At 39.8% G+C, this 26,283-nt stretch overlaps 1 protein-coding gene across 4 annotated transcripts in view; it reads right to left on the bottom strand.

Annotated features, from left to right (window-relative positions):
- The window catches only part of HERC2 (HECT and RLD domain containing E3 ubiquitin protein ligase 2), a 122,793-nt gene extending 96,918 nt beyond the window's left edge, over positions 1-25,875 (bottom strand). For 3 of the 4 annotated variants that reach the window (XM_075727852.1, XM_075727854.1, XM_075727853.1), the window contains exons 1-4: positions 25,505-25,539; positions 24,898-25,014; positions 14,107-14,221; positions 6,668-6,805 (exon numbers count right to left, since the gene is read on the bottom strand). In XM_075727852.1, the coding sequence (XP_075583967.1) occupies positions 6,668-6,805; positions 14,107-14,221; positions 24,898-24,969 (325 nt within the window). In that variant the 5' untranslated portion in view covers positions 24,970-25,014; positions 25,505-25,539. Of the gene's footprint in view, positions 1-6,667; positions 6,806-14,106; positions 14,222-24,897; positions 25,015-25,504; positions 25,540-25,847 lie in introns of those variants that run through there. The other variant, XM_075727855.1, reaches the window with a different exon arrangement.
- Between the last annotated feature and the right edge of the window lie 408 nt (positions 25,876-26,283).

Below are 26,283 nucleotides of genomic sequence, written 5' to 3'. Positions count from 1 at the left end.
ACTGGTAAATTAAGGACCTTAAAAATGGTCAATATCAATAAAAATGGTATTTGATAAAAAATACCAAACTGAAAAGTTTCAAAGACTCCAGCTGAGTCACAAGCTTTAGTAAAGGCAAATAGAGATGTTACGGTGTGGAGAGATTTCAGACCTAAAAAATCAAAACACATTTCAAACAGAATTTGGCAAGAATCTATTGTTATAATGAGCACGCATTCCTGTCAGCAGCAGAACTAATGTGCTCTAATTTCCTAGAGGTTTTTATATTTTGTCTCCTCTTTCCCCTTTCACTACATAGTATTTCCACTGGACAAAGAGCAGATTGAGGATGCAGTCGGCTTGGCTTAACAGGCATCTAATGGCCCTGCAAGCCACCGCCACAGAATGAGTGGATTCAAGACTTGGAAAGACAAAAATGCAATCACATACACATAATTTCCCTCAGAAACAAAGCTAAATATGCTCCCAAAATTATTTTATACCAACAAAAAAATGTAATTCCTAAATGGCGTTTAGCTTTTAGCTTCCTTCTGTCTGCTCCCCTATTCAAAAGATGACCATCAGTAGACCTCACCTTATTAGTATTCAGCAGGAGAAATAATGAACAGTAGAATGCATCTCATTATGTGGCTGGGTGCTTAATTTTCAAAGCTTTATATTGTGAGCAAAACTTGTTTACACTGATGCTCAAATACTCATGCACAGAAAAAAAACAACAAGAACTGAGCCTCGTGTGTGTGTATAAAAATATACACGCACACGTACATGCCACTTAAGAGCACAAACAGCAACTGAACAGATACTTGGAGCTGGACAACAGCTTTCAAGGGGGGTGGGGGGAAGGGTGTGAGTTAAAATCTGTTCCAAGTGGCAAGAAAGTAAAAGGAAAAACATGGATGAAGGAGTTCTGAGAAGAGTAATGTAAAACAGAGGAGGTCAAATTTCATCCTTTGAATGAACCATTCTTTTATCAGCATTTCTGAATCTAAACTTAGAAGTACTGATCAAGAAATTCTATTAAAGTAGAAAATGTCACTATAAAGGAGGTTAAAAACAGTTTTTTTCAATGCCATGACTGCTTTAAATTACTTTTGAACACAGTACAAATTTAGATTTAATCGTGTAACTAACAGCTCTTACAGGATGAAAGTTCTGTATGTCTCCTCTCACAAAGCAAACACAGAAAGACTTGACTGCTGTTCATAGTGGCATGTATCTCAACAGCATCTCACTGAATTCACATGGGTAATTTTAACCTGCCCCCTTAGGTATTGCCTCTAAAGCATTTCTTAGTGCAATCAGCTATAGTAACAATATCAGAAAAACAAGATGCGGCGCTGTCTGTAAACAAGCGCTCACTCCTACATGAGGAAACCCCAGAAGTGCTACATCATGACACCGATTTACCAGCATAATAGTTTAATTCACAGCTAATATAAACCAGATCTGACTACTCAAGAACACCATATTCCCACTTCAACTGTACATTGCTTATTCATTTAAGGATGTCTGCATTAAGATTATTTCCTCATTTACTTTTTTGTCCTACAGGGGAAGCAGACAGTGGCATTCCTACTGCAACTTCCAAGTACAAAGCGGCATTTGCCAGACAGCAATTATGGTGAATTTAAACTATCTTTGTCTGTAAGTATGCAGTATTTCGTATGTTTAAGATACTAAATAAGATCAGATTACAGTGAATTTGAATCATAATCTATTTAACCATTTTTCAAGTTAAGTTTTTACACACATAGCTGTTGTACCAGTTGAGCTGTGTCTATTTTTTTCAAGAAATAAAAATTACCTGACCTCAAGTGGTATTAAATACTTAATTACACCCACAGTCAAAGTGAGCTGGCTCTACAATTTTAAGCTTTGAGAAAGATTTAGCCAGCGTAAGACACAAAAAAAAAAACCCCAAACCCACAACAACAAAAAACAAAATACAACAACAGAAAAAGGATTCATTTCAAGGGAAAACTGCACTTTTGGATTGAAGTTGAAAATATTCAAATCTCTCACATTTTGTACCTACAAAGACATGGTGCGCTGAAGACATTTCTAAACACCCAATAGAGATACGTATAAAATGCTAAAGGTTAGAACCCTTAACACTGATAGAGACACATATGGAATGCATCAAGGAATATGAATAAATAGCTGGTGTATACTTAGGAGCGACAACAGCAGCAAGTCCCACAGAAACCTGTGCAGATTCCTCTCCTATTCCATACATGCATAAATTGTGTGGAAATTGAGACAAAAATTTAGGTCATTAAGTCTGTTGGTACTACATTAGTAAAGATGACAGCCAATTGCAAAAACATGGAGGCAATTAAGTGAGTGAGCCATAAAACAGTAGATGTACAGTTATGAGAAAGGCAAACAAAATCCCAGGGGCTCCAAAAAAGCTTCCACTGAGGAATGAGATCTTAGCCCTACAGCAAGGTAGATCCAAGAAGAAATTGGTCCATTGTACAACAGCAGCTAGGAAAATAGGGTATCAAGGCAGACAGAACGAAAACCAGAGATCATGATGTCACTTCATGAAACCCATGAGGTACCCACAGCTGAAGTAGTACATACAGTTCCCAACCCACCTTCCCTGGCGTAAAAATATGGGGAGGGCGGGTGGTGGAACAGAGGGAAAAAAATAAGTGTTTAGAATAGCTTCTGCATGCGAAGAAGTTGCATGATACAATCTTCAGTGAGGGAAAGATACAACTGGGGGGTGATTATGACAAAATTTTTAAAGCACAAAAAACCCACCCCACCAGTGTTGGGGAAGACAAGTAAGGAACAACCACACACTGCCTCTTCCAGTATAAGAACAACAGGGCATTAGGGGAAACCTAATGCCAAAATCAAGTCAAGGACTAGAAGGAGATAATATTCATGCGATAAACAGCTGAATTACACAGCTCTTTGCTACATATAGCTGTGGATGCTAAAAGTTCAGAATGTTCAAAAGGGACTAGACAAATTAATGGGAAAAAATCAACATCAAAAATATTAAAGCCTATTAAGTTACGCCACGCACATATATGCTCCAGCAAAATAAAAGGGGGATGGGCAATCCAAATACACATTCACATCCCCCCATACCACCACCTCTGGTTCAAAGTCTATAGGCTACAGATAACGTATCATAAACATGGGGCCTAATAATTCAGTTGGCTACTGCTATTTATGCTGTTGCTGTCAGGACATTGGACTAGACTGTCCTTTGGCTTGACTCAATATAGCCAGCCTTAAGCGTATCATGACTAAGAAAAAGAAGCCCAAGAAAATGAAATACTGCTCTATTTTCTGTAGGTTTTGAACAACCACTTCAAAGGGTTTCCTCTTTTTCTCCCCATATCCAGGGCTGAACACCTAGACTTCTCTCCAGATCACGTTAAGACACTAAAAAACAGTATTTTCAGAAAAGAAAACTGATTAAAGTAGTAAACCAAGATTTTTAGGAAGAATCAGAAGAACTGGCTAATGAACACACAACCTGGTAGGAACAGGATAGGGGGAAGATGCTTTAAAGAAGCACTCACGTCAAAAATGAGGCCTGAATATTTCAACACTGACATCAGTTAAGAACTGAATATGAAATGGATGAACACTAAGATGCAAGAGAGAAGGAAAACCACCTTAAACTCAAATAATGACTTACCCATGTATTTATTACTATCTTACGCATTTTTACAGTATTTGACATAATAAGACCATTCCAAAAAAAAGCTATGACCTCTTTGCCCTGTTCTGGTAGAGTAGTAGTCTCTGCAGAAATCAGAACTAGGGAAAGCATTTTGCCTCTCTGAACATGTGCCAGAATGACAAAACAAGCACGGGGCTGGGGGGGACGACAAAAAGTACTGCTTCTCAACACATTTTATGAACAGGTTTTTTTGTGTGTTCTCAAAATCTCTCAGACCTCATGGGGGAAGGATGTCACAAGACCCACCGACCTGGATTAGCCTGTTGAAGTTCAACAGCATGATCCTCCACATTTCTTGGCAAAATAAGATTGTACTACAGCACTTCTAAAACACAGACATACACTGTCTAATGTCCAGGTACTATTTTCATAATGTAAGACTGCAAATCATTAAACTCAGTAGAAATAATTCAGGGTATTGACCTGAAACACAGACTTTAAATGCCTCTTCAGTTCTTTTTCTAAAATAACTCCAAGCTCACATCTCCAAATTATACCTTAGTTGTAAAGGAATATAAAACATAAATGAAAACCTAGTAAGTCTTAAATATATTGTTGTTGATCAAGTAAGAATTAAAGAAACAATTATTTTTCAAAAGTTCCTTCATGCTTTTGACAGGCAAATGTTCAACGGTTCATTTATTTTTATGAAGGATGACAGAAGAAAAGCTTCAAACAGTTTTCCTTATTTTAGGAGACACTTATACAAAGTGTCAAAATTGAAGTGATTCTCTGTATTTTTTTTTTCAAAATTAATTACCAAGCCACAAAAACTAGGATGGCTCAAAACACAGCTGTTAGCTACATTTCTGACAAATACAACAAAAAGTTACCTACAATCATGAACAAAAGCCACCCATAACACTTCTATAAATAAACTGCAAGCATGTTTGTAGTATTGCTTAAGGACTTGTATGTCACAGCTAGGTGATGCAAACTTCAAGCACAAATAGTAACAGAGACCAAGGAACACAAATTTATTAGATAAAGTCTTCATAAGTTATTTCTAGAATAAGTATCTATATGTGCACCAATAAACCATACTATATATAAGCACTAAAAGTAAATACAAGAGAGTAAGTTATTTCTTTCTGAAAACTCCAAACACACATACATCCTTTTTTTTCTAAACAACTTTTTTTTTCAACTTTTAAGAAACAATTGAAGGGTGAGCTTAAAGCCCATGTCTTGTCCCAAACACCTTGGTCAACTGGGAGAAATTTACAGAATCACAGAATCACAGAATTGTTTAGGTTGGAAAAGACCTTTAAGATCATCAAGTCCAACCATTAACCTAGCACCACTGCCAAGTCCACCACTAAACCATGGCCCTAAGCACCATGCCAACACATCTTTCAAAAACCTACAGGGATGGTGACTCAAACACTTCCCTGGGCAATGTTTCCAATGCTTGACAACTCTTTCAGTGAAGAAAGTTTTCCTAATATCCAATCTAAACCTCCCCTGGTGCAACTTGAGGCCAATTCCTATTGTTCTATCGCTTGTTACTTGGGAAAAGAGACTGACACCCACCACACTGCAACCTCCTTTCAGGTAGCTATAGAGAGCAGTAAGGTCTCCCCCGAGCCTCCTTTTCTGCAGGCTAAACAATCCAAGTTCCCTCAGCCTCTCCTCATAAGGCCTGTGCTCTAGATCCTTCACCAGCTTCGTTGCCCTTCTTTGGATATGTTCCAGCACCTCAATGACTTTATTGTAGTGAGGGATCCAACACTGAACACAGTATTCGAGGTGCGGCCTCCAATTACCACGTATTGGTAAGATACTTGGCATTTAGATTACCATTTTGTAAAACAGTGTTATTTTATTGTTCAGCAACAAACACTAAATGAAAATACAAAACAAAAATAATGCGTCCTTCAGCTTACATCTCTTCAACACATTCAATTCTCACTCCCCCTTCCACTGTAGTGGCAATTCTTTTCATTCCTCCTACACTGCAAAATTCTGTCACGCTACTAGAGTGACAGCAAGTCCATCTGTCCTCCCGTCCTTAAGAAAAGGGAGCAAGCTGGCTGGCACAGAGCAGAGGACAGCAGACTGGCAGCTGACCTGCGGCTCAGCAGAGACAAATAGCTTCCCCAGCAAGCAAGGCTACACAGATGCAGATTCTGGTGCTGAAGAGACAATGCTTTTCCCAGGGATCTTCAAGTGCTTCTGGGTGAGGGGAAAGGAAAAGGGGCACAACAGATGCCTCCAAAGTTCATACATGCCAACATCTGAATCAGGCAATATCATGCACCAGAACTGTAAAACAAACCACTGAAGTGAAGCTTCTTCTGATCTGCTATTTTTAAACATGGACAATTTTAGACAATGAATTGCTGCTCTGCAGTAATAAACAGCCATGAACTTCAACTGGCTTCAGTAACAAAATCAGTGTTTTACAGAGCCATACATGAAGATGTGAACACACAAACCATTTTTCCACTGCTATCATAGGTGATATTACTGTCAGCAAAGGTCAGGACAGACAGTTAATTGAACTAACCATTTCAACCTTCCTCCCATGATTCACTCAAACTTATCTACCAGACCATGAAATCAAAAAGAAAAATCACCTATTAAACCTTTATTGCCTGCAGAAAATTCAGTCTTCAGAAACTAAGCAATTTCTTTTTAGTGTCTGCAACTGAAAAGAAATATTCTGAAGACATCGTAACATTTCACTGTATACCTGCATTTGTTCCATGTCAGTTTATCATTCCTTCAAGCAGCATGAAAGGTGAAAATTGACTCTTCAAGTCATGAGTCTAATTAAATCTGAAGGTAATTATAGTAAATGTTTAACTTAATCACAGTTAACCACTTATCCAACTTATTCCACTAACCTAACAGATGCATGTGTCAGCAAGTACATTACTTCCTGATGCTACAAAAGTAGTGATCAATATAGAATACGTAATGCTTCAGTGAGAATGACCAAAACAGCTGTAATACCTGGTTGTTTGCCCCACACCCAACTCTCAACAATTGATTTGGCCCTGTAAGTGGGCGGCGGAGTCTCTTCTTCATCTTTCTTTTCTTTGTCATTTTGCTCTTCTTTCTTTGATGCAGTTTGGCATTCAGTGCTATCATCTAAAGAAAAAAAGAAGGGGGGGGGGGGGGGGGAGAGAAAAGAAAAACAGTTAAGCTACTTCCCCTTGAATTCACTTCTAGATTAGAAATGTGAAGGTGAAATGCCCAGTCCACAAGTTTACAGCAATATTGTCTATCATTAAGAGTACACGGTGGGGGGAAGTTTGCCATGTTGACTGTCACAGGTGCTAGGTCTCATGTTACATTTCGTAAGACAGTGACCTTAGAATCCAGAAATCACTGCTGTAACCTCCTAGGGAGGATGGACATTTAATATTAATACGATCATGTAAGACTTGCAAAGGATGCACTTTAAGTCAGATTCTGCTCCCAACTATCCGCATTTCCGTAGTATTTACTTGTTTTCATATTCCATTTCCAACACAGAAAAAAGATAGCAATTGCCTTAATTTCAAAATCAAGGAGAGCTATCTATTGGCATTTACACTAATTTCATGCAGCAGTATTTCAACATCTGTAACTTATCTAGCATCTTAGCAATTACCAGCAAGTAATGAAAATAATACCACAACTTTCTGCCCAAGCAACAAAACAGCATTTGCAATCCTTTTGAGATTACTTTCATAAAGACAGAACAAAGACATTAGTTACTTATCTCTGTAATCAAAGGCTGCATGAAAGTCCCGATTTTCTAAACACAGTAGAACTAGACAGCTGAAGTCTCTCCTTATTCATGTTGGGGATATGGATTTCCATATCCATACCTCCAGCCAGTTCAATGCACAAGATTGCCTTGCAAGGGCCACACTGGCAACTGCTTTCCTCACCCTGACCTTCTTTTCTAAAAATATCCCCCAAAATTTCTCAAGTCCTGCATTAGCAACTTACCCACAAAGAGTTTAGTTCCAGCCATTTTCACCAGGCTCTTAAAAATGACTGGTCCTCCATTCCTACCTGCCAATCTAGTCTGTTCTGGCCACAACAAACTAGACAAGCATTAGAATTTCGTCTTTTTTCCTATCTCACCCCCAACACCCAAAACATATGCATTTGTACCAGCATGTTTCAGAATACAGTAATATTAAGCAAGAGGTTTACAGCTGTAGCCAGACACAGCACATCCGATTGCAGCCTGACTCAGACTCAGCATGACCCCACTTGATGATCTCGCTACCTCAGAACACACAAAATACACCTATCACAATGTACAAAAACATTCAACTATTCTTTCCATCTGGCTGAAAAAAAAAAATGAGTGCCTAATTTGGTTGTAAGTGTATCTGTGATTGCCTCTTCATTAAAAATTTGTTAGACTGTAGACAGTAGCACCTCCCAAAATAAACTTTTTTTAAGGTGCTTTGATTACACAGGTTTTAAATTAAAGCCAATGTTTCCTAACCTATAACACACACTAGTGCTCAGGAGGTGGCAGATTAAGACTGAAGGAGAACAGGGCAAAAAAGAAGAAAAAAAAAGGGGTGGGGCAGGGGGGGCAACATAACTGCAACATGTGTGCTGCAGCCGAGATTGTGGGCTAAGGAAGGGATAGCAAAGTCACTTGAGAACAGGAAAAAGCAGTTTGGATATCCCACTTGTAAGTGGCAATCACAGAGAGTATAACCATTTCTCTCAAACACCAAGGAATAGCCAGTAGTACAGCAGTCAGCAGCATGATAACACATGGCCAAAATGTGACTGAATCTAGCTGTTTCTATTCCAAGGCATAAGCAAATAATATTAAAGGCACAGATTCCATTACAGAGTTAAATCAGTGACTGAGGACCCTGTTTAGCCCCAGTAGTGCAGAATATTCCCACGGTAACACCATAATCTCACTGTTTCTCCACTCACCCACACATCTAAAGACACACTCCGCAGGGTCTAGGATTTTAGCAGGTAGAAGGGTGTTGTGCCAAGACACTACGTTTCACCAGTAAGGGAATTTGTTACACTTTTTAACACATCCTTGCCAAAGGATGACAACAAAGGGCTACGAACTTAGTCATTTTTCCCAACTCCTCACTGCAAATAGAGAAGGTCCCAATCCAGGTGGGAACTTAAGCTTTGTATTGTGTAAAAACAACCTTGACACGCAAATCCACAAGGAGGATTTTTTTTTGTCTTTATGAGCAGAAAAAGGGATCAATGAGAGAAGAAGTGGGAAGGAGCTGAGCTAAAAATCACATTAAAAGCCGATGTAAAATTGTTCCACAAAGACTTTTCACTGTACTCGCAAAAAACCACTTGCCCCATAAGGGACAAAGTTGCTATCAGTCTAGATTGAAAGCAGCAACACAGACATAATTATGGAAGCTCAGTTATGCTTAATGAAAGGGATTTTTAAAATGGAAGCCCCAAAGATTTTTCAGAAGGAGGGACAGGGAGGAAGAAATCTTGAGTGAAGCCAGCATAGGCCAAAATAACAAGTAACAAGACAGTTTTCAAACAATGCGTGCAAAAACATTCTGCAGTGTGACAACCTGTTTTAACTTCATTTTTCTCAGACTGAAGTGTGAATATTGTGGTGGAGGAAAACAACTGGGTAACATTTCCCTGAAAGAACTTTCTCTTAGCTATGTTTTGGTTTACGACATTAAGCCTCCAAGCTGAGGTAGGTATGCTTAGCCAGTCAAAACCGAGCAACTGAAATTAGCTGTCCTCAATTAGAAGTCAGCTCCTAAATTGAAGCACAGTAGCTCACCATGTGTGCTCTATCTTGCACAGCAATAGCCTAATCCAGTATAAATGGAGGATAAAAAGGAAGCAACTAAAGATGGAACTTACATTTCACATTCGATAAAGAAAATAACTGACACTGCATAGTCACCACCGGCACCTGTCACAGTATGATCTTGTGCTGTTCTTAAATGCCAACGAACTGATATAGTTAGAAATCCCTCAGCAGAAACAAAAAGCCTGCAACTGCTCCCCAACAGACATTGCCATTCACAAAGCAAAAAGTTACGCAGTGTGCTTTAGGCAAGGGCTGTATTTTGCAACCACTCTAAAATAGTATTTGATAGTCCCAGATCCAGGAAGTATTTCAGCTGCAATACAAAATAATAATTTGTTTTCCGTCAAAAAGCTTTTATTTTATACATATACAAACTTCAATTGATAGTTATCTGTGAAGGAAGGATGCATGCCTAACCATTTGCAAACCATGTTTTACCCAGCCTTCCAGATAGAGAAGTCCAGATGACAGAATATTCTCATCTCCTACCCCTAATCAGAAATAAAGTTTCTTTTCTTCCCTGTATACTATTTTTTAAAATGCATTCTTTAAATTACCTGTTGAATATGCAATAAAGCATTTTACACATATGAAGTCAAACTGTCCAACAGGGTGACTACAGACTTCCCTCTGTCCTGCTGAGCGTGATAATCCACAGCTAAGTACTGAACACTTGAGCCACTGGGTACAGCCAATATAGCTGGGCTGGGGGAAGCAGAAAAGAGGGAAACAAAAGAGGCACTTCTCACTTTTAACAAGTTCTTTCTTACACAAGAAAGGAGGCTCAAAGCAGGAGCCAGCGTACATGCCTGCTCACTACTACAGTTTGATACATATGTGGTCTGAACAGTAGCCACCATAACCAATTCACACACACTGCTATTCTTATCATAAAGACTTGGTTTCTGTCAGCCTCTCTGTAATCGCTTGTGGCGTTTGGAATTTATTATCTACTTGCAGGTGCAACACTGAATGAATGAGGTTTGTGAATTCAAAGGCACTAGGCTGACAAAGGTCCAGCTTTCAGGAAAGGGAGAACAGAAGAGGAAGCCCACAGTATTTACCAAAGGCAGGACAGAGGTAGGAAGCTCACGATTTTATATTTCTGCCCTGGAACTTACAATAGCCAATTGACACAGAAATTCACACCTATACAGAAGTTTGAGGAATCAAAAATAAAAGAAACAAAGAAAAAAGACCTGTGTAGTTGACTGATAAGTCTTAAAAATTTACGGTAATGGTTCTCTAATTTAAAAATGTAGTAAGAATAACATTATTTAATACTTTTTATTATTTTCAGTACATAGCTTCCAGTATACAAGACATTAATCTCATCCAAATTTCCTGAGGGCAGCCTGATTATCTTTTAAGTACATGCCATGCTGCAAGTGCAGCTGTATTTGGACATCACTACTGTCACAGCTGTGTCCTCAGATGATACTTGGAAACATGCAAACACATTCTGCTGAATGCATTTATCAAACATAATCTTCTGAAAGTGCCATATAGAAAAAATAAAGAGGCTAGTCCTAACCAAATGTTCTTGCTAACATGGGGAAAAAAATACACTGCTTGAATATTCTTCCTAGAGAGAAAAGGAATGCTTTTCGCTATCAATAACATGTTCTGCCTGTCTCTTGCCACTGCTGATAGATATCCACTGAAAGAACGAAGTGCCTCTTCTGAGCAGCCCAGTCAGCATCAACAGAGAGCTATCACACTAGTGAAGAAAAGGAGCTACAATGGATGGGCGTAAGTCAAAACTTCTTAAAACAGACTAAATAAAAGGGACTACTTACAGAAACCCCTCTTGTTCATCTCCAAATTGGTCAATTTAGCAGCAAAATCTGAATATTGAGATTAAAATATATTGGTTTTTATATAAAAGCACTGGGGTTTACATAAATCTCATTATTTATATGTACTTCTCCCTCTCCTCCTGAATTACTTTTGTAGATCATTTATGCAAAAAAGTAACTACCAACTAAGCAGACTGAAACACTCTAGATTTTAATATTTGAGATGCAAGTTCAGAGGTACAAACTGACCACTAATTTTTCTGGTTCCATGATTCACTACTGCATAAAGGAGTCAAATATACAATCTGATGAACATTGACAAAAATAGCCTTGATTAGCTTTTTCTTCTCAAAGCTCAAGTCTAGTAAGCAAGATGGTTGTATTCTACCAATCTTATCCAACTCGATCTTAATTGGCAATAAATTAAATTAATTTTCCCCAAGTCAAGTCTGTTTTGCCCATGACAGCAACTGGTAAGTAATCTCCCTGGCTTCATCTCAACCCATGAGCTTTTCCATTTTATTTTTTCCCTCTGTCCTATTGAGGAGGTACAGCGAACAAGAAGCTGGGTGGGCAGCTGGCAGCTGGCTAAGGTGAACACACCACAATACAGTACTGGAAACAACAAGTGGCAGTCTTGCTTTAACAAAAAACAACAAAAAACCCAAAATGAAACAAAAAAAAACCCACACACAAAAAAACAACCAAATAAACAAAAAAAAAACCACCACAGATATCAGAAGGCTTTCAAAAGCCTCATCTCAGTTTGGACCACTGACATTTTAAGGTAATGCCTTATTCCTACAGTACGCCATCAGAATTTCTGTGTTTTTAAGTAACAGTATCCTACAGCCTTTAACACTTTATACCTTTTTGATCCTTTGAAGTTATGTGTACATACATACATCCAGCATTTAAAAAAAAAAACTTCACATCATTATCCAGAATAGGTGTCCCAAGTATGGATGAACATGTGACGTCACAGATGATTGACTTGCTTAGCACTTCTGGTTTTTTTTACTTTATACTGCTCTCTACAATTTGGATCAGAACTGACAGCTTACATTTTCCTAGTTGATATTTCAATGATTCCCCTGAAAACAAAACCAAATTATACTATGAGTCTTTCTATAAGCTTCGCAGAATCATTGAAAGCACTACAGCATCATAACTAACAAAAATCCCAGTTCTCTCTGGCTACTTAGGTATAAAGATATTGGAAGAATAGTTTTCTGTCAAAGACCAGCACAGGTACAACCCTAAAAACAATGTGTAAGTATCTGGCACAAAAAGAGGAAACTGCATCAATTTCATCTGTAAAGCACGAATTTAATATATTGTCTTTATTATTTTGCTACTTAAGAGCAGACTGTGTTGAATACCACGACCATCACAACACCTCTATCATGAGCTGTCAGAGAATGGGAAAGCATTTCCCACAATTCATTTAGGGGATAACCCTTCCCTTCATTGCATCAAGTTTATTACGCCTCTTAGTAATATATATAAAACCAGCCAATCCTAAGAAAAAAATATTACATTACCCTCCACTGATTTAATGAGCAGCTGTTGTAGCAGCCTTTCTGATAAGATCAGCTGTATTTTTGTCCAGTGTCAACAATAATATTCAAAAGGGCCAGAAGCAGGAGGAGGACAAAAAAAAAAAGTTTTCTAACTCTGAAACAGTTAGGAGCATAATTCTAGTCCTTACTACAGCACACAGCCACTCACAACCTACAAAGCTTATACTCTTGATAAAAATAACATATAATTCACTCTCCACTCATGAAGTATTTATTATAGCTTCTTTCCTGTAGAAATAACTTCCTCTAGTCAAAAAGACTTCCTCCTCCCCCCCATTTTTAAAGAACAAACCATAGGTACAGAAAAAAAATTCTCTCCATACAGAATTGAGCATTACTGGTTTGAAATATCATGTCTATCCAACAATACAGTTCACGAAGTAACAGAAGCTGAAATAATAGTTCACTGCTAAAAGGCAGTATTTCCTTTGAGAAAACAGAGCCTCATTTATTTGGGGGTCACATAAATTACTGACAAAACTTATCTGACCATTTGGTGAGCCCATTTCAGCCACGTTAGGAAACACAAACCTCTTCCTTTTTCTGACCAGTTTAATTTTCTGTTCAGTAAGGAGTCAGAAGAACACCACAATCAGAAAAAGGAAAAAAGGCAAGAGCAGAACCATAGCCCATCATGAAACAAAATCCACCTCCACCAAAGTAATCTCCCTAAATAGATTTTACTGCATTACTCTGCCATTTGCAAGATTCACAGTGTTTGAACTGCTCTCAAGTACACTACAAGACCAAAAAAAAAAAAAAAAAAAGCACTACATTCTCAGTCAGATTGTGGACAGTTTTTTAGCTGACCTTTTAGTTACTTTATGAAGACTGTAAACAAAATCAGAAATAGCAGTATCAGCTTTACCCCATTCCTCAGTCCACTTCCTTTAAACAAAGGCTTCAGCTGTAAACACACCAAGCATACCAAACAAAAGGATACTGCCAAGCCTTTCTCAAAATAACATGCCTAGTTATGAAGCTCAATTTCAAAAGGCTGGAACAGATTTAAGCCTTCATTTGAAGGTTTAGACATTACCTTTCTGTACGCTTTTAAGAAACCAGTTTCAATTGTATTTAATTCAAAACATGAACACCTGCAAATTGTACAGACAGGTGACAATAAATCAAAGTTCCGTGACAGTATGAAATTTGAAATCCATTTTAATCATCGCGATGAAAGAAAGAATGAACAAAGGAAAAAAATAATTTAAAAATCCATACCTTTTCTTGGAGGTAGTTCACCACTTTGTGTTAACTCTGTTCCAGGATATACAATCTCCCCATCTTTTACCATTTCATTCCACAAGCCACATAGTCCATCTCGTGTAAAAGCGAGCTGTTAAAAATAATACATTATATATAGTTACACAAAAAAATTTGCTCTCAAGCTAACATCTAAAATACATCAGATTTTGTATTTTGTCCCAGAAGAAAGAACATACATGTATCACCTCACTAGTATATTCAGTGCGTGTGTGTGTGTATGATAGAGAATTAAATGATCTTCAGGATCTCCGATTCTCTAGCTATGCTATTTTCAGGCTAAAAGCGCACAACAGTAACTTTAGATAGGTTCAAATACAGCAAGACGAACTTTCTTTCGGTGAAAAATTCTCATCAGAAGTATGGATATGGTCACCTCAGAACATCCACACATTCAAGATGACATCATGCAAGAACTGGGGGTGGAGGGGGAAAGGGGCATGGGGTGAGGTGTTCTTTACCCCTTCAGGAAAAGCTATCCGGAGTCAAGCCGCATGAAGTCACAGCAGAGGGAAGCATGAAGAAAGCCAACACAGCCCGCTCTCCAAACCAGCAACTGAAGCGCTGGGCACTCAACCAGAACACACGACATCAAGGCACAGATTCATAGATGTATTTAACCAGTTCAAACTGGTCCTGCTGTGCAAAGCATCTCCCACAGCGCTCCCTCTTCCTTCCAGCTGCTACAGTGCCTCCTCCCGCATGCGGGCTAGCGCACATGCGTGATCATCTGCCGAACCAGATTATGGAACTGATTGAGACCAAAACCAGCTGCGCCTGGGGGGAAGAGCGAGGGGCCGCCTCTGCCCAGGCCAGTTCCCAATATGCTATGTGTGCAATAGGACAAAGACTCGCAAAAGAACAAATGGGAGGACTGTGCTAGCTGGAAGGGCTCAGGAAAGCACCGGCTGTAACACAAGTCTCCTAATGATTTATCAATTTGGGTCTCCCTTGAAGAATCCTAATGACCAGGACAATTTGTCTTCTACTAATGTTGTTCTCTGCTTTATAAACCACTGCAGAACAGGTGTCAACATCCCAAGTGAATTCCCTAATAACCAGGCTATAACTTGCAACCATATAGCATAAGGGAGGAGGGGAGTACATGCAATTGAAAAACAGAATACCTTTAGCATACCAAAGTGGTGCAGTGGAGACATTTTAAAAAAAAAAAAAAAAAAAAAAAGAAACAACCACCTGCTGAAGGCTTATTCAGAAGCATCTTTATGTTACGTAACTAGTACTCAAATCCAAAGTGCTTTAACGGGGGAGTAATACAAAGATGTTACTTACACAACTGCTGTAAAATATTTACCGTTATATACAGCAGTCCACTTGCACTTTATTTTGATCTATTTCCTAAAGATATTTTAATGATTCAGGATTACAGGTTTTAAGAATCACAACCACCAGCAGGGAAGTCATTTGCTGATCTAGCTAATCTCAGTTAATGTGAAGAATTAAAGACAAGTTGCATGTTTTGACACCACTGTAACACACTAAACTACCATATTAGTTTCTTGACTTCATATTGCGCACTTCAGAAATTCACTCCAACACATATTAATGATTCCAATCGTTTTTCTTTCAGCACAAAATATGAGCTGACACATTGCAGGTATTTGTCACTTGCTGTTTCCTGATCTCAGGGGGATAAGAGGGAAAATAATCACACAGCATGAGCTAGACATTATTCAACTTATCTGCAATTTATCAGTTGTGCAGCAACAGAATTACAGTGACCATGCTTTACTGAAAGGTACAGTCCCTGTTCAGAGCTAGACAGTATGTAGAGCTTTTGCAAAGATTCTGTGTTTTGCTAAAAGCTTTACATTGGCTTATTTTTTTAAAAATGGGAATAGTCTGAAGTAAAGTTGCATTTCACCAATGCAAAAAAAAAAAAAAAACCCAAACTATTCACCATTGACTGAATTTCTTGCATTGTTCTCAGTCTATAAATATTTCAAAAAAAATGGCATCCACCTTCTCCTTCATCAGATACGGTCATATACTTTAGTGGGGCACTTGAGGAATTTATTTTTCACACATTTTTCTTGCAAAAATAGCTACACAACTGTTCCACTATTTTTAGCTCATATGTGATAGAAGACCTGTTGAATGCTAACCTATGCTAAAATACAAGCTTGAAAAATAGTGAGGCAACCCTCCAGATGGGTTGCACAATAAATTATGGTTTTCACAAAGTTAAAATTTTTGTCTGGTAAACTGTCTTTTTGTACATTTTATTTTACATTCTCAGATCACCTTGGTATGGAAAAGGATTCTCACAGCCCTTAAGCTTACAATCAAAAGGCCTACAGGCTTTGAATTCCAGGATCTTCACGATGTAGTACTGTTTTCTTTCAGAAAACTTACTACTTTTATAAGCATTACTGTTAAGTAGAATCAAGAATTGTTTTCTCTGTTTTAACCTCTAATCCTTTCAGATGCCACAAAGTTCACCCAAGCCTTTCAAGCAACTAAAAACCGCAAAAGTAAACAAAATTTCTTCTGCCTTGGGTTTGGTGTTCAAATTCTTATCAAAGTCAATTTCTTGGTGTGTTGCATAAAGATAGAGGAACCACCAAGATTGTAGGTCAGAGAGAGTTCCCCCTCCTTCTCCAAATACCTCATGCGGACGCTTACACCACAAGCAGACTACAGATAAACAATTTTGCTTTTCTTCAAGTTGTAGTTAACATTTTGCCAGTGGCATATGTGTTGGGGGAGGGGGAAAAGGAGACATGTTGGAAAGTATGGGAACACTGAACCTTTTTTTTGTAGCAATAATCAAAGCAACCAACTCAAAGGACAATTAAGAAACAGTATTTACAACCAGTTCATCTATCCTAACTGAGGGCAACTCAGTTTTGACTGTAACAAGTTCACTATTAATCTACTCGACGTTGAGCAGACACGTTAAAATGGTGAACTGTCACTATGATAGCCAAAAGTGAAAGAAAAGGCTGAGTTTTTAAGAGATAAATTATTCAAGCAATTTTGTTTTCATGATCCCAAAATTCTGTAGCCATAATAGAAGCTTCACAACTCCCTTAAGAGAAATATTTCACTTAACCAACAAAAATGGGAAGGAGTGGCTGATACACCAGAGGGTCATGCTGCTGTCCAGACGGACCTGGACAGGCTGGAGACATTTCTGTCTGACAGGCTGACAGGAACCTCATGAAATTCAGCAAGGAGAAGTGCAGAGTCCTGCACCTGGGGAGGAACAGCCCCATGCACCAGTACATGCTGGGAGTAATCCAGCTGGAAAGCAGCTTGGCAGGAAAGAACCTGGGGGTCCTGGTGGGCACCAAGTTGAACATGAGCCAGCAACGTGCCCTTGCCACAAAGAAGGCTGACACGTATCGTGAGCTGCATTAGGAGTAGTGTTGCCAGCAGGTCAAGGGAGGTGATCCTTCCCCTCTACTCAGCACTGGTGAGGTCACACCTGGAGTGCTGGGTCAGGTTCTGGGCTCCTCAGTACAAGAGATGCGGACATACTGGAGAGAGTCCAGCAAAGGGCCACAAAGATGAGTAAGGGACTGGAACATCTCTCCTGTGAGGAAAGGCTGAGAGAGCTGGGACTCTTTGGCCTGGAGAAGAGAAAGCTCCAGGGGCATCTCATTAACATACATTTTTGCATACCTGAAGGGAGGGTGCAAAGAAGAGGGAGCCGGGCTCTTTTCAGTGGTGCCCAGTGACAGGACCAGAGGCAATGGGCACAAACTGGAACACAGGAGGTTCCCTCTGAACATCAGGAAACACTTTTTCAGTGTGAGGGTGACCGAGCACGCTGGCACAGGTTGCCCAGGGAGGCGGTGGGGTCTTTAACCTTGCAGATACTTGAAAGCCATCTGGACATGGTCCTGGGCAGCTGGCTCCAGGTGGCCCTGCTTGAGCAGGGGAGTTGGACCAGATGATGTCCAGAGGTCCCTTCCAACCTCAACCATTTGTGATCCTGTGAAACTAGCAGCTGAAGATAACAGTAAGTCAACTGTATGGTAGAAAAGTCAGATATCTGCTTTGACTACACAATCCTGCTTTTCTTTCTTTCTACAGTGTTTTAAGACCATCTTAGCCAGCACAAGCACATATTACTTTCTTCTTTGCTCCCACCAATTCTTGCATTCAGTCATTTGCAACGAGTCTATCAACACATCCAAGTGCTGACACAGGAGAACCAGAACTTTTGTTCCGAACAAATTTGGAAAACATCTCTCGAGTCATATTTTTTGGAAAACAGAAACCATTCTTCAAAAATACAGCTCTGCTTCCACTCAATTCTTTAAAGAAGGTTCACAAGGCAACTGATGGTGCAGTGCAAGAGAAGAAAAACACATTTCGTGTCTTCATTGTTTCTGACATACTGGGGTTGCAAGTACAAGAGTACCTACCTGTGTTTTGTTAAGACTAACACTCTCACTAGATTGCTTGATTTACGTGGACATCTTTCCCTCTAATAATTTAGTAACTTCATTGTGAATGTGTAAAGGGATGAACTTGACAAACTCAGTAAGGTAACAAATTACAAATAATTAAATTTTCACTGAACTTTTGCAACTGGCAACAGTGTCAGAGATATCCACTCTGTAAAAACCCCACAAGGACCCCAAGTCCCTGCTTGCCCCACCACCTACACATTGCCTTCCCAAGACTGAGACAACAGCAGCTCCATGCTCCATCACCACTATCCACTGCCTTACAACCTTGCCCCATGTCCTTAATCCTCCTACTCATTCCACCAAATCAAGTGCCATTCCCCGTGCCCAAAATCTCCCTTGTTCTTCCCATGGCATCTCCTGACCTCCTCTCAGATCTAAGACCACAGCCACATCCCTCATCTCTTACACACCTCACCTTAACAAACCCCAAGCCACTTATCACCATTTGCCACACATTCTCATCCCCAGACTGTGTCTTGATCTCTGCACTTGTAAGACATGTATCTCACCAAATTCGTATTTCCCACATAAACCTAAGTCTCAGCCCTGCTCACTTAGCCAAAAAAGCAAGGGCCTAAGCAGACTTCAAAGTGAACTTCTGCTGTGCTGTAAACTGGGCAGCCCCCACTCTAATCTTTTGCTAAGCTTATCTCTGCAGTTAAACTGTAATTTATTCTGTCCGGTACAACATTTAATTAAGTCAAAGGGATATCTAGTTTGGTTGCTGGCATATGCTGCTGCCACCCTCCAACAGGGCTGGCAGTGAAACTCCCATCCATCCCCATCAACTCTAGAGAATAAAGCACTGGCATTAACATTTCCTTACATTTCAAGAAAATTAATCTTGCAACCAGATAAGCTTCTGAGAATTCTCAAAGCACCAGTACAATTTTGCTTTTAATAAGTTATTTTAAGAATAATCAGTGGCTGTGATTTTGTTCTAAAGTCAACTGGTTTAAGTCAGACAAAGCTTACTCCATGTGGCACAGCAGATCATGTTCTTGATGTGGTTTCATAAACTTTCCTGCAGAAAGCATAGAAGCCTCCATAAAAGTTAACTCGAGCTCAAGAAAACTGAAACCAGGAAAAGAAAATGACACAAAAGGACAAGGATTGATTCAGGTAGGATTCCTGATTATATAACTGCACTGGAAATTCAAGCAAGTGACATCATAATCACAAAATGTCAACATGGATTTAAAATATAAGCTACTTAAATATCTTCACCTCCAAATTGGCAGCAGGGGGGAAGGGAAAAGAATCTGTTCTTCCATTCAGTTACTTCTGCATTAGCCATTGGCTGTATTTTAAAGACTACACTAATAAACATTTTTCTTTAGAAATAGATTTAAAAAAAAACAAACTTTTTCAGCCCAGTAATGGTGAAGAAAATCACAGAAGAGTAAATCCTTTCCCAAGTCTCTCTGTTGGTTTTGCTTTTTTGAATCCATTTAATTTGTGCTTCCTTTTTCATTGTTGTCTTCTTATTTTGTCCCAGCTTCCTTCCTTCCCTGCTGAAGCATGCCCTGAAACCATAGCTGCTTATCACACCTATGCAAAGCACAGTGAAACGTCATTAGATCTAAACATACTGCTCTAGAGCTCTGATAAAAAAGACAGAAAAGTTCAGCAGCCCCACATTATTTCACCAGATTTGGGGTTAAACTAGAAATGTCCCCATAATAACAGCTTACTGGTCTTCCATTTATTAACTGTTAATGGTCATATGCAAGGAAAACCTATGCAATTCCCCCAAACTTAGAACAGAAATTCTCTAACTTTCTCCATTTGCAGAACAGTAGTTCTGTTTGAGCCCAGATATTTGCATAAACATTAAATTTAATTTCTCTAACCTGTCACTCCACATGTGGCCCTCACCCCTCCCTCTGGAAATCACTTATTTTGGAGGGACAGCATTACTCCATTTTGTAAATAATTAGAAAAACCCTACTGTAAACTTCACTTCCTTTAAAAATGTAGGAGTTCTCATTTGCCATTTGCTGTAGTAACTTCCACATAAGCCTTTCATTTTGTCATCAGAAAACCAAAACTAAGAAGAAAATTAACAGGAAATCAACGAAACAGAGAAAGCAGCTTTCACTAAGTTCTTGCTTTTAATAGTCAAGACATCATTTATTTACATTATCTTCTTACAAGCAAAGACACTGACCTAGATGCTAGAAGATTGGGATTTTCATGAAAATCAAAATACCAAATGTAATTTTGAAGGGAAGGTAAAAACATTTCAGACTAATGCAACTCTTACAGGTGGCTCTTTCATTTTAGAAAGCTCCCTCTCATCTCTGTGGCAAAAGATGATGACAGAAATAGCCTGCCAACCATGAACTCAATGAAAACTGATGAAAACGCATCATATTTCTCTTGTAGACAGCTCTTAAACCTTGACTGTTGCCTAAAGGTTTTTTCCACACTACAGGAAAATACAAGTTTTTCACCTCTAACCCCTGCTATTAAGCACAACAGTTCTCTGCAGGATCCAGAATAAGCAGACTAATTTAAACACCATTTTTTTATACTTTCCTTTTTTTTTTTAAAAAAAAAAAAAGGATGTCTTCCTTAGAAATGGCCATCAAAACACGATCTCCCATTAAATACAGATTTGCTGTAAATGTGATGGTTTCTACTAGTAATAAACAGGTACATGTTTTTAAATGTATTAGTTCAAATCTAAACAAATAAATTGAAAATTTAAGTGATACGCTAACCTTTCTGGCAATTACTTTAAACATGACCCACGAAGAAGTGGCCTGTATTAAAATCCACCTGTTTTATAACTTCGTAGGATTATTTTATTAATGATGATGTTATACACACATTATTGATATATGTAATATGAGAACATATTACATATTGTACTACTGATTTTACCTCATATTAAGCTGAACTATCCTAGTTTTTCAGCTGCTATAACAGTTTGTGTGTTTTCAGACAATATAGTATCTTAATTTTGCTCCACTGGGAAATTTAGATTTTTTTTAATAAAACAAATGTTTCTTAATCAGTTCAAAGTGATACTAGCAGCTGTAAATCATACAATAATAGGTCAATAATTACAAAGTTAGTAAAAAGACATGGAATAGTTATGGGGTGCATTTGGGTCTTTGTAGAGCATTTTGGCTTCCTATAATAATATTGATTAGTTTCATATCAATTAATATAAGCAAAAAATATATTGTCAAGATAATAGTTCCATTAACATTTCACACCAGTTAATCCTGCAGACTAGAGGCTCACTGCTATTACAAAAGGGCTTGTGTCTTTGATACTCTCTTAAGAACAGTAATAATATGCTACATCACACTGGCTTTGGCTCTTTAACAGCAACATCCCAAAACTGAGTAAGAACATTTAAATTTGGCGTAGATGCCAGCTGGAACAGTGAGGTGCACAGGTGATTAAACAGAATCCATGCTAAAATCCACATGTCATTCTTTTCTTACTACATTAATACCACTATATTATAGATTTATTAATGCACATAGTATTACAATATCGTATATTACGTTAACGCAACATCATCTTGAACTAAAGCAAAAAAAAAATCCAGTGATTTTCAGAGAGATTTCAGTGGCTTAATCCACAATAACTGCCACAGCCATCGAGTCTAAACAGCAAACTCTCTAGCAACAGTGACCAAAAAAAAAAAAAAAAAGGCAAGTCAGACTTTGGAGACTACTAGCCCACCAAATGACACATTTCACTTCCAATTCTAGCTGTACTCCCCAAATTTTGCAACAGCTAAGAACTTCATTTAAAAACAAAAAAAGTTAGTTTTAAAGACTAAGCAATCTCTGTCTCTTAAGGTAAGAATTCCCTGGTATAATTCTGTTTCTTCAAGGACTTTCACCCACCCACTCCTGGACTGCTGTACAGTGAAAAGTTAAAAATCTACCTGCAAAGTGAAGAGTTTCAGGGTCTAATTCCAAACAATAATTTGTAGGCAGCTTAATTAACTGAAATAAGTGTGTCTTTCTTCAAATCCCTCCTAAGTATTAAGCTCATCTTTTCAATTCCTGGTGACTGTCTTTTGAACACCAATAAGGCCCTTCTACAGTTAGCTGGTAAAAACATACACAGTAGGAAATCAGCATATTTAGTAGGCATAGAACTTAAAGGATTAAGAGATAGGATTTGTATCTATAAAGACATTTCACACACAGCTACATCATGCTAGTCAACCAGTAGCTAAAATAGTCAACCTTGCAATAGAAAAATTCCCCAAAGCCCAAAACCCCTTTACTTGACAGAAGACATTTGCCATTTAACACATAAAAAAGGAGCAATTCAAGATTCACACACACGTTTTTTAAAATACTGAACGCATACATCCAGGCAGCGTTCTCTGATGAGAACCTGTGTAATACCAAAACCAGTTAATAAGAAAATTATATTATACCCAGGAGGCCTGGCTAGTCTTCAGATTCCAGAGAAGTGATGTTTGCATCCAGCAGATCACAAATGATTACTGTTCTCTTATTTCATTAATCTCCATTTTGACTATAGCATGACTGGAAGAAAACAAGGTGAGTACTCTGGCAATTAGAGTCCAACTTGCTATTACTCATAAAGAACTCTTATTTATCAGAGAGCTTATTCACAGAAATTTGTTACAAATTAAGATTTTTATTATTAAAAGGAATTATTACAACACATTAACTACACAACAGTCTCATAAAAGACAAATATTTCATTGCATTTATACACACTCAGCTGAAAATAATCCTTAAAGTTTGCAGGGCAACTGAAACCCTCTTGTCAGAAGTTTACAAAAACAGAAAAAAGGGATGTAGAAAAAAAGGCACTACAAATGAGAGGAAAAATCTAACAAATCACATGAACAGTCACACTCTTCACCCCATATAATACAGAAGAAAAATAGGCAATGCACAGTCAGCAGCCATTACAAAGATTGACACTTCTCCAGCTAAAATTTTCCTCTATTCCACATTCATTGAAGCAACGTATTTGTAATCTAGAGGCCAGATACCAGGGAGCACAAAAATATTTCTGTATTTCTCAATATCCTTACCTTCAAAATGTTTTCTACTATGTTTATTTACCACATTAGCCAAAACTTCTAACTTTGGATCACAACTTTTACTTTGGTAAGAAAAAAAGATGAAAATAAAACTAATCTAGCCAAATCAAGAGCAAGTTCTGTCATTTGATAGCATTTACATAAAAGACCTACTAAATAACGTAACCTCTAAGTGTATATCTGTCACTTCTGATGCCTCTTCAGCTTGTTTGATGTAAGATATTGGAGAAAAGCTGCTTTTGAATCACAACTGCATGGGGAAAAACCCTTGCGTACCCACAATAGCTGAACTCAACCATTCAGATGATCAGCATGTAATGCTGGGTAAAGTCACTCAGGATGCAATTTTAAAAACTTTTTATTAATATTAATCTGTAACAAAGGAATAACACCGGCTGGCCCATCTCAAGAGGAATTTCAAAGTTTTGAGCAGGAACCTGAAAAGGTTATTCAAAGTAAGGTATCTATACGCAACATCTGGGGGAAGGAAGAAGACGAACAAGACAAGGACTATTCTAGTTACCCATTTCACCTGAAACAAACGTAACTGACCCAAAGCACTCTATTTCTCTGTATTTCCCACTTAATTTTCAAATGTGAATTGGGAAAACACGATAGTATCCTTATCCCTGTATCACACAACTTTGATAAATAAACGGATCATCTTCTAAGACAAAAGAAAACTTTCACCAAACACCAGCACATTTCACCAAAGACCAGTTCCATTTCAACCTCACATCTTTGACAAAAAATTAACCCCCTTCAAAAAGGACAAAATTTAAAGGAAGCCTACACTTGTTATACAAACAACTACAGCAAAAGCTAATCTGAATTCTTCAAAACATAAATAAGATTTCCATCGCCTTTCGCTTCAGTTCTCTTGTGCATTAAAGCTGCTAGCTCGTATGCAGGCAAGAAGTTCACCAACAGCCTAAATGAAGAATTTATAGTTCTAGCAGCAATGCTACATACTCAGCTATGTGCTCTGACACTCTGCAAAGATAACATGCATATGCAGTCCAGCTTGTTTCTAAGCAGAAGGGACTGGACTGACAATACAGGTCTATTTGCAGCTCAAAATGGGTTAGTGTTTCTTCAAGATCAGTTTTAAATCAGCATGCTCAAAAAATCCTATGCATCTATCTCAAGAGCAATGCTGCAGTCTTCTGTTTGTCAGCTATTAAGACTAAAAGCATCCTTGATCTGCACCTGAAAGGTCACGATGCAACACAACTAACTCCTTACCTGTAAGTCTGTCTTCAACCATTTGGAGTCAAACCTAGCTTGAGCAGCCAGACAAAAAGGTTCAGAAGACATGATTCCTTCTCCAGCCTTCTCTCCAGGCTGGCTGAGCAGCCCAACCTGCCACAGAATGAGAAAAATTGCAATCTAGCACATGAAATAAACCACACAAGGTTATTTTTGCTCAGACCAGGATGGCTTCCACTCGATCTTTAAAAATCTATCGTAAATAAGGACCTCCCTCGTTCACATCCCCCCGAATTGCATAAGGGGAGGAACACACATTAAGAACACTATCTGAAGTCCCTAAAACCCCACTTTCCTTCCCTACAACATTCGTGGAAGGAAGCCTCCCTTCTGCCGCACTGAGCTACCTCAGAGGCCTAACGCTGCCCCTCAGACCCATAAGTGGTGCATGAAATAAATAATTGATCGCAGATTACGCAAGCCGCAGCCCAACATAAAGCGATTATCAGGGTCACCCGCACCCCCTCCTCCCTGTCGCCCCCGGCAGCAGCACAGGCCCGGGGGGGGAGGGAGGGGGGGCTCCCCCTCGCCGCACGACCCCCTCCCCCAGGACCATCCCCCCGCCCTCACGGCCCGCTCTCACCGCCCGTTCCGGCCACCAGCCGCGGGTTCAGCCCGCCTCGGCCAGTCCGGAGAGCGGGCCGCGAGGCGGGGGCCGCCGGCAGCTCGGGCGGCGGACAGGGCCCGGGCGGGAGGGGCGGCAGCAGGCCCCGCCCGGACAGGGGTCGCTGCACACGGCGCGGGGGGCTGCACCGCCCCGCCCCGCCCCTCTCCCCGCGCCGCCAGACCGAGGCCGAGCGCGCTCCCGCCCACCCCCCAACACTGCGGCCAGTTCCACGGGGCGAGGGGGGGGGGGGCCTCCCCACCCCCTCCCCGCCGAGCCAGATGGAGGGGTCGGGGCGCGCGCCAGGCTCCCCCGCACTCACCGGGCGGCCGTGACAGCGGCGGCGGCGGCGGCTCCTCGCCCCTTTGCCTTGCCTCGGTCTACCGCCGCCCGCTCGGCCCCGGGTAATCCTCGCCCCTCCCTCCTTCCTTCCCTCCCTCCCACCCCCCTGCGGCGGCAGAGCCGCTCGCCGGTCCCTCCCTCCCCCGGTACTGGAGGCAGGGGAAACTCGGCCAATTCGCGGCTCGGCCCCCCGTACGCCAGCAAAGCTCTCGGCCAATCAGGAGGGGAGGGGGAGGCGGGACATCCTGTCCCGGAGCGGAGAGTGGCGGGGCGGGGGCTGGGCCGGCCGGCCTGAGGGGCGGGCGGGGGGCTCGGTCCCCCTCGGCAGAGGGGTGCGAAACCAAGCCGATAACAGCAAAAGCCAAAGTCTCCTTTTCGGCAGGATGCAGAGATTAAAAAAAAAAAAAAAAAAAGAG

The sequence above is a fragment of the Pelecanus crispus genome, chromosome 1 (genome assembly GCF_030463565.1).
Source record: "Pelecanus crispus isolate bPelCri1 chromosome 1, bPelCri1.pri, whole genome shotgun sequence".
Taxonomy (NCBI): Eukaryota; Metazoa; Chordata; class Aves; order Pelecaniformes; family Pelecanidae; genus Pelecanus; species Pelecanus crispus.
This window is presented reverse-complemented; position numbering and strand designations above follow the sequence as displayed.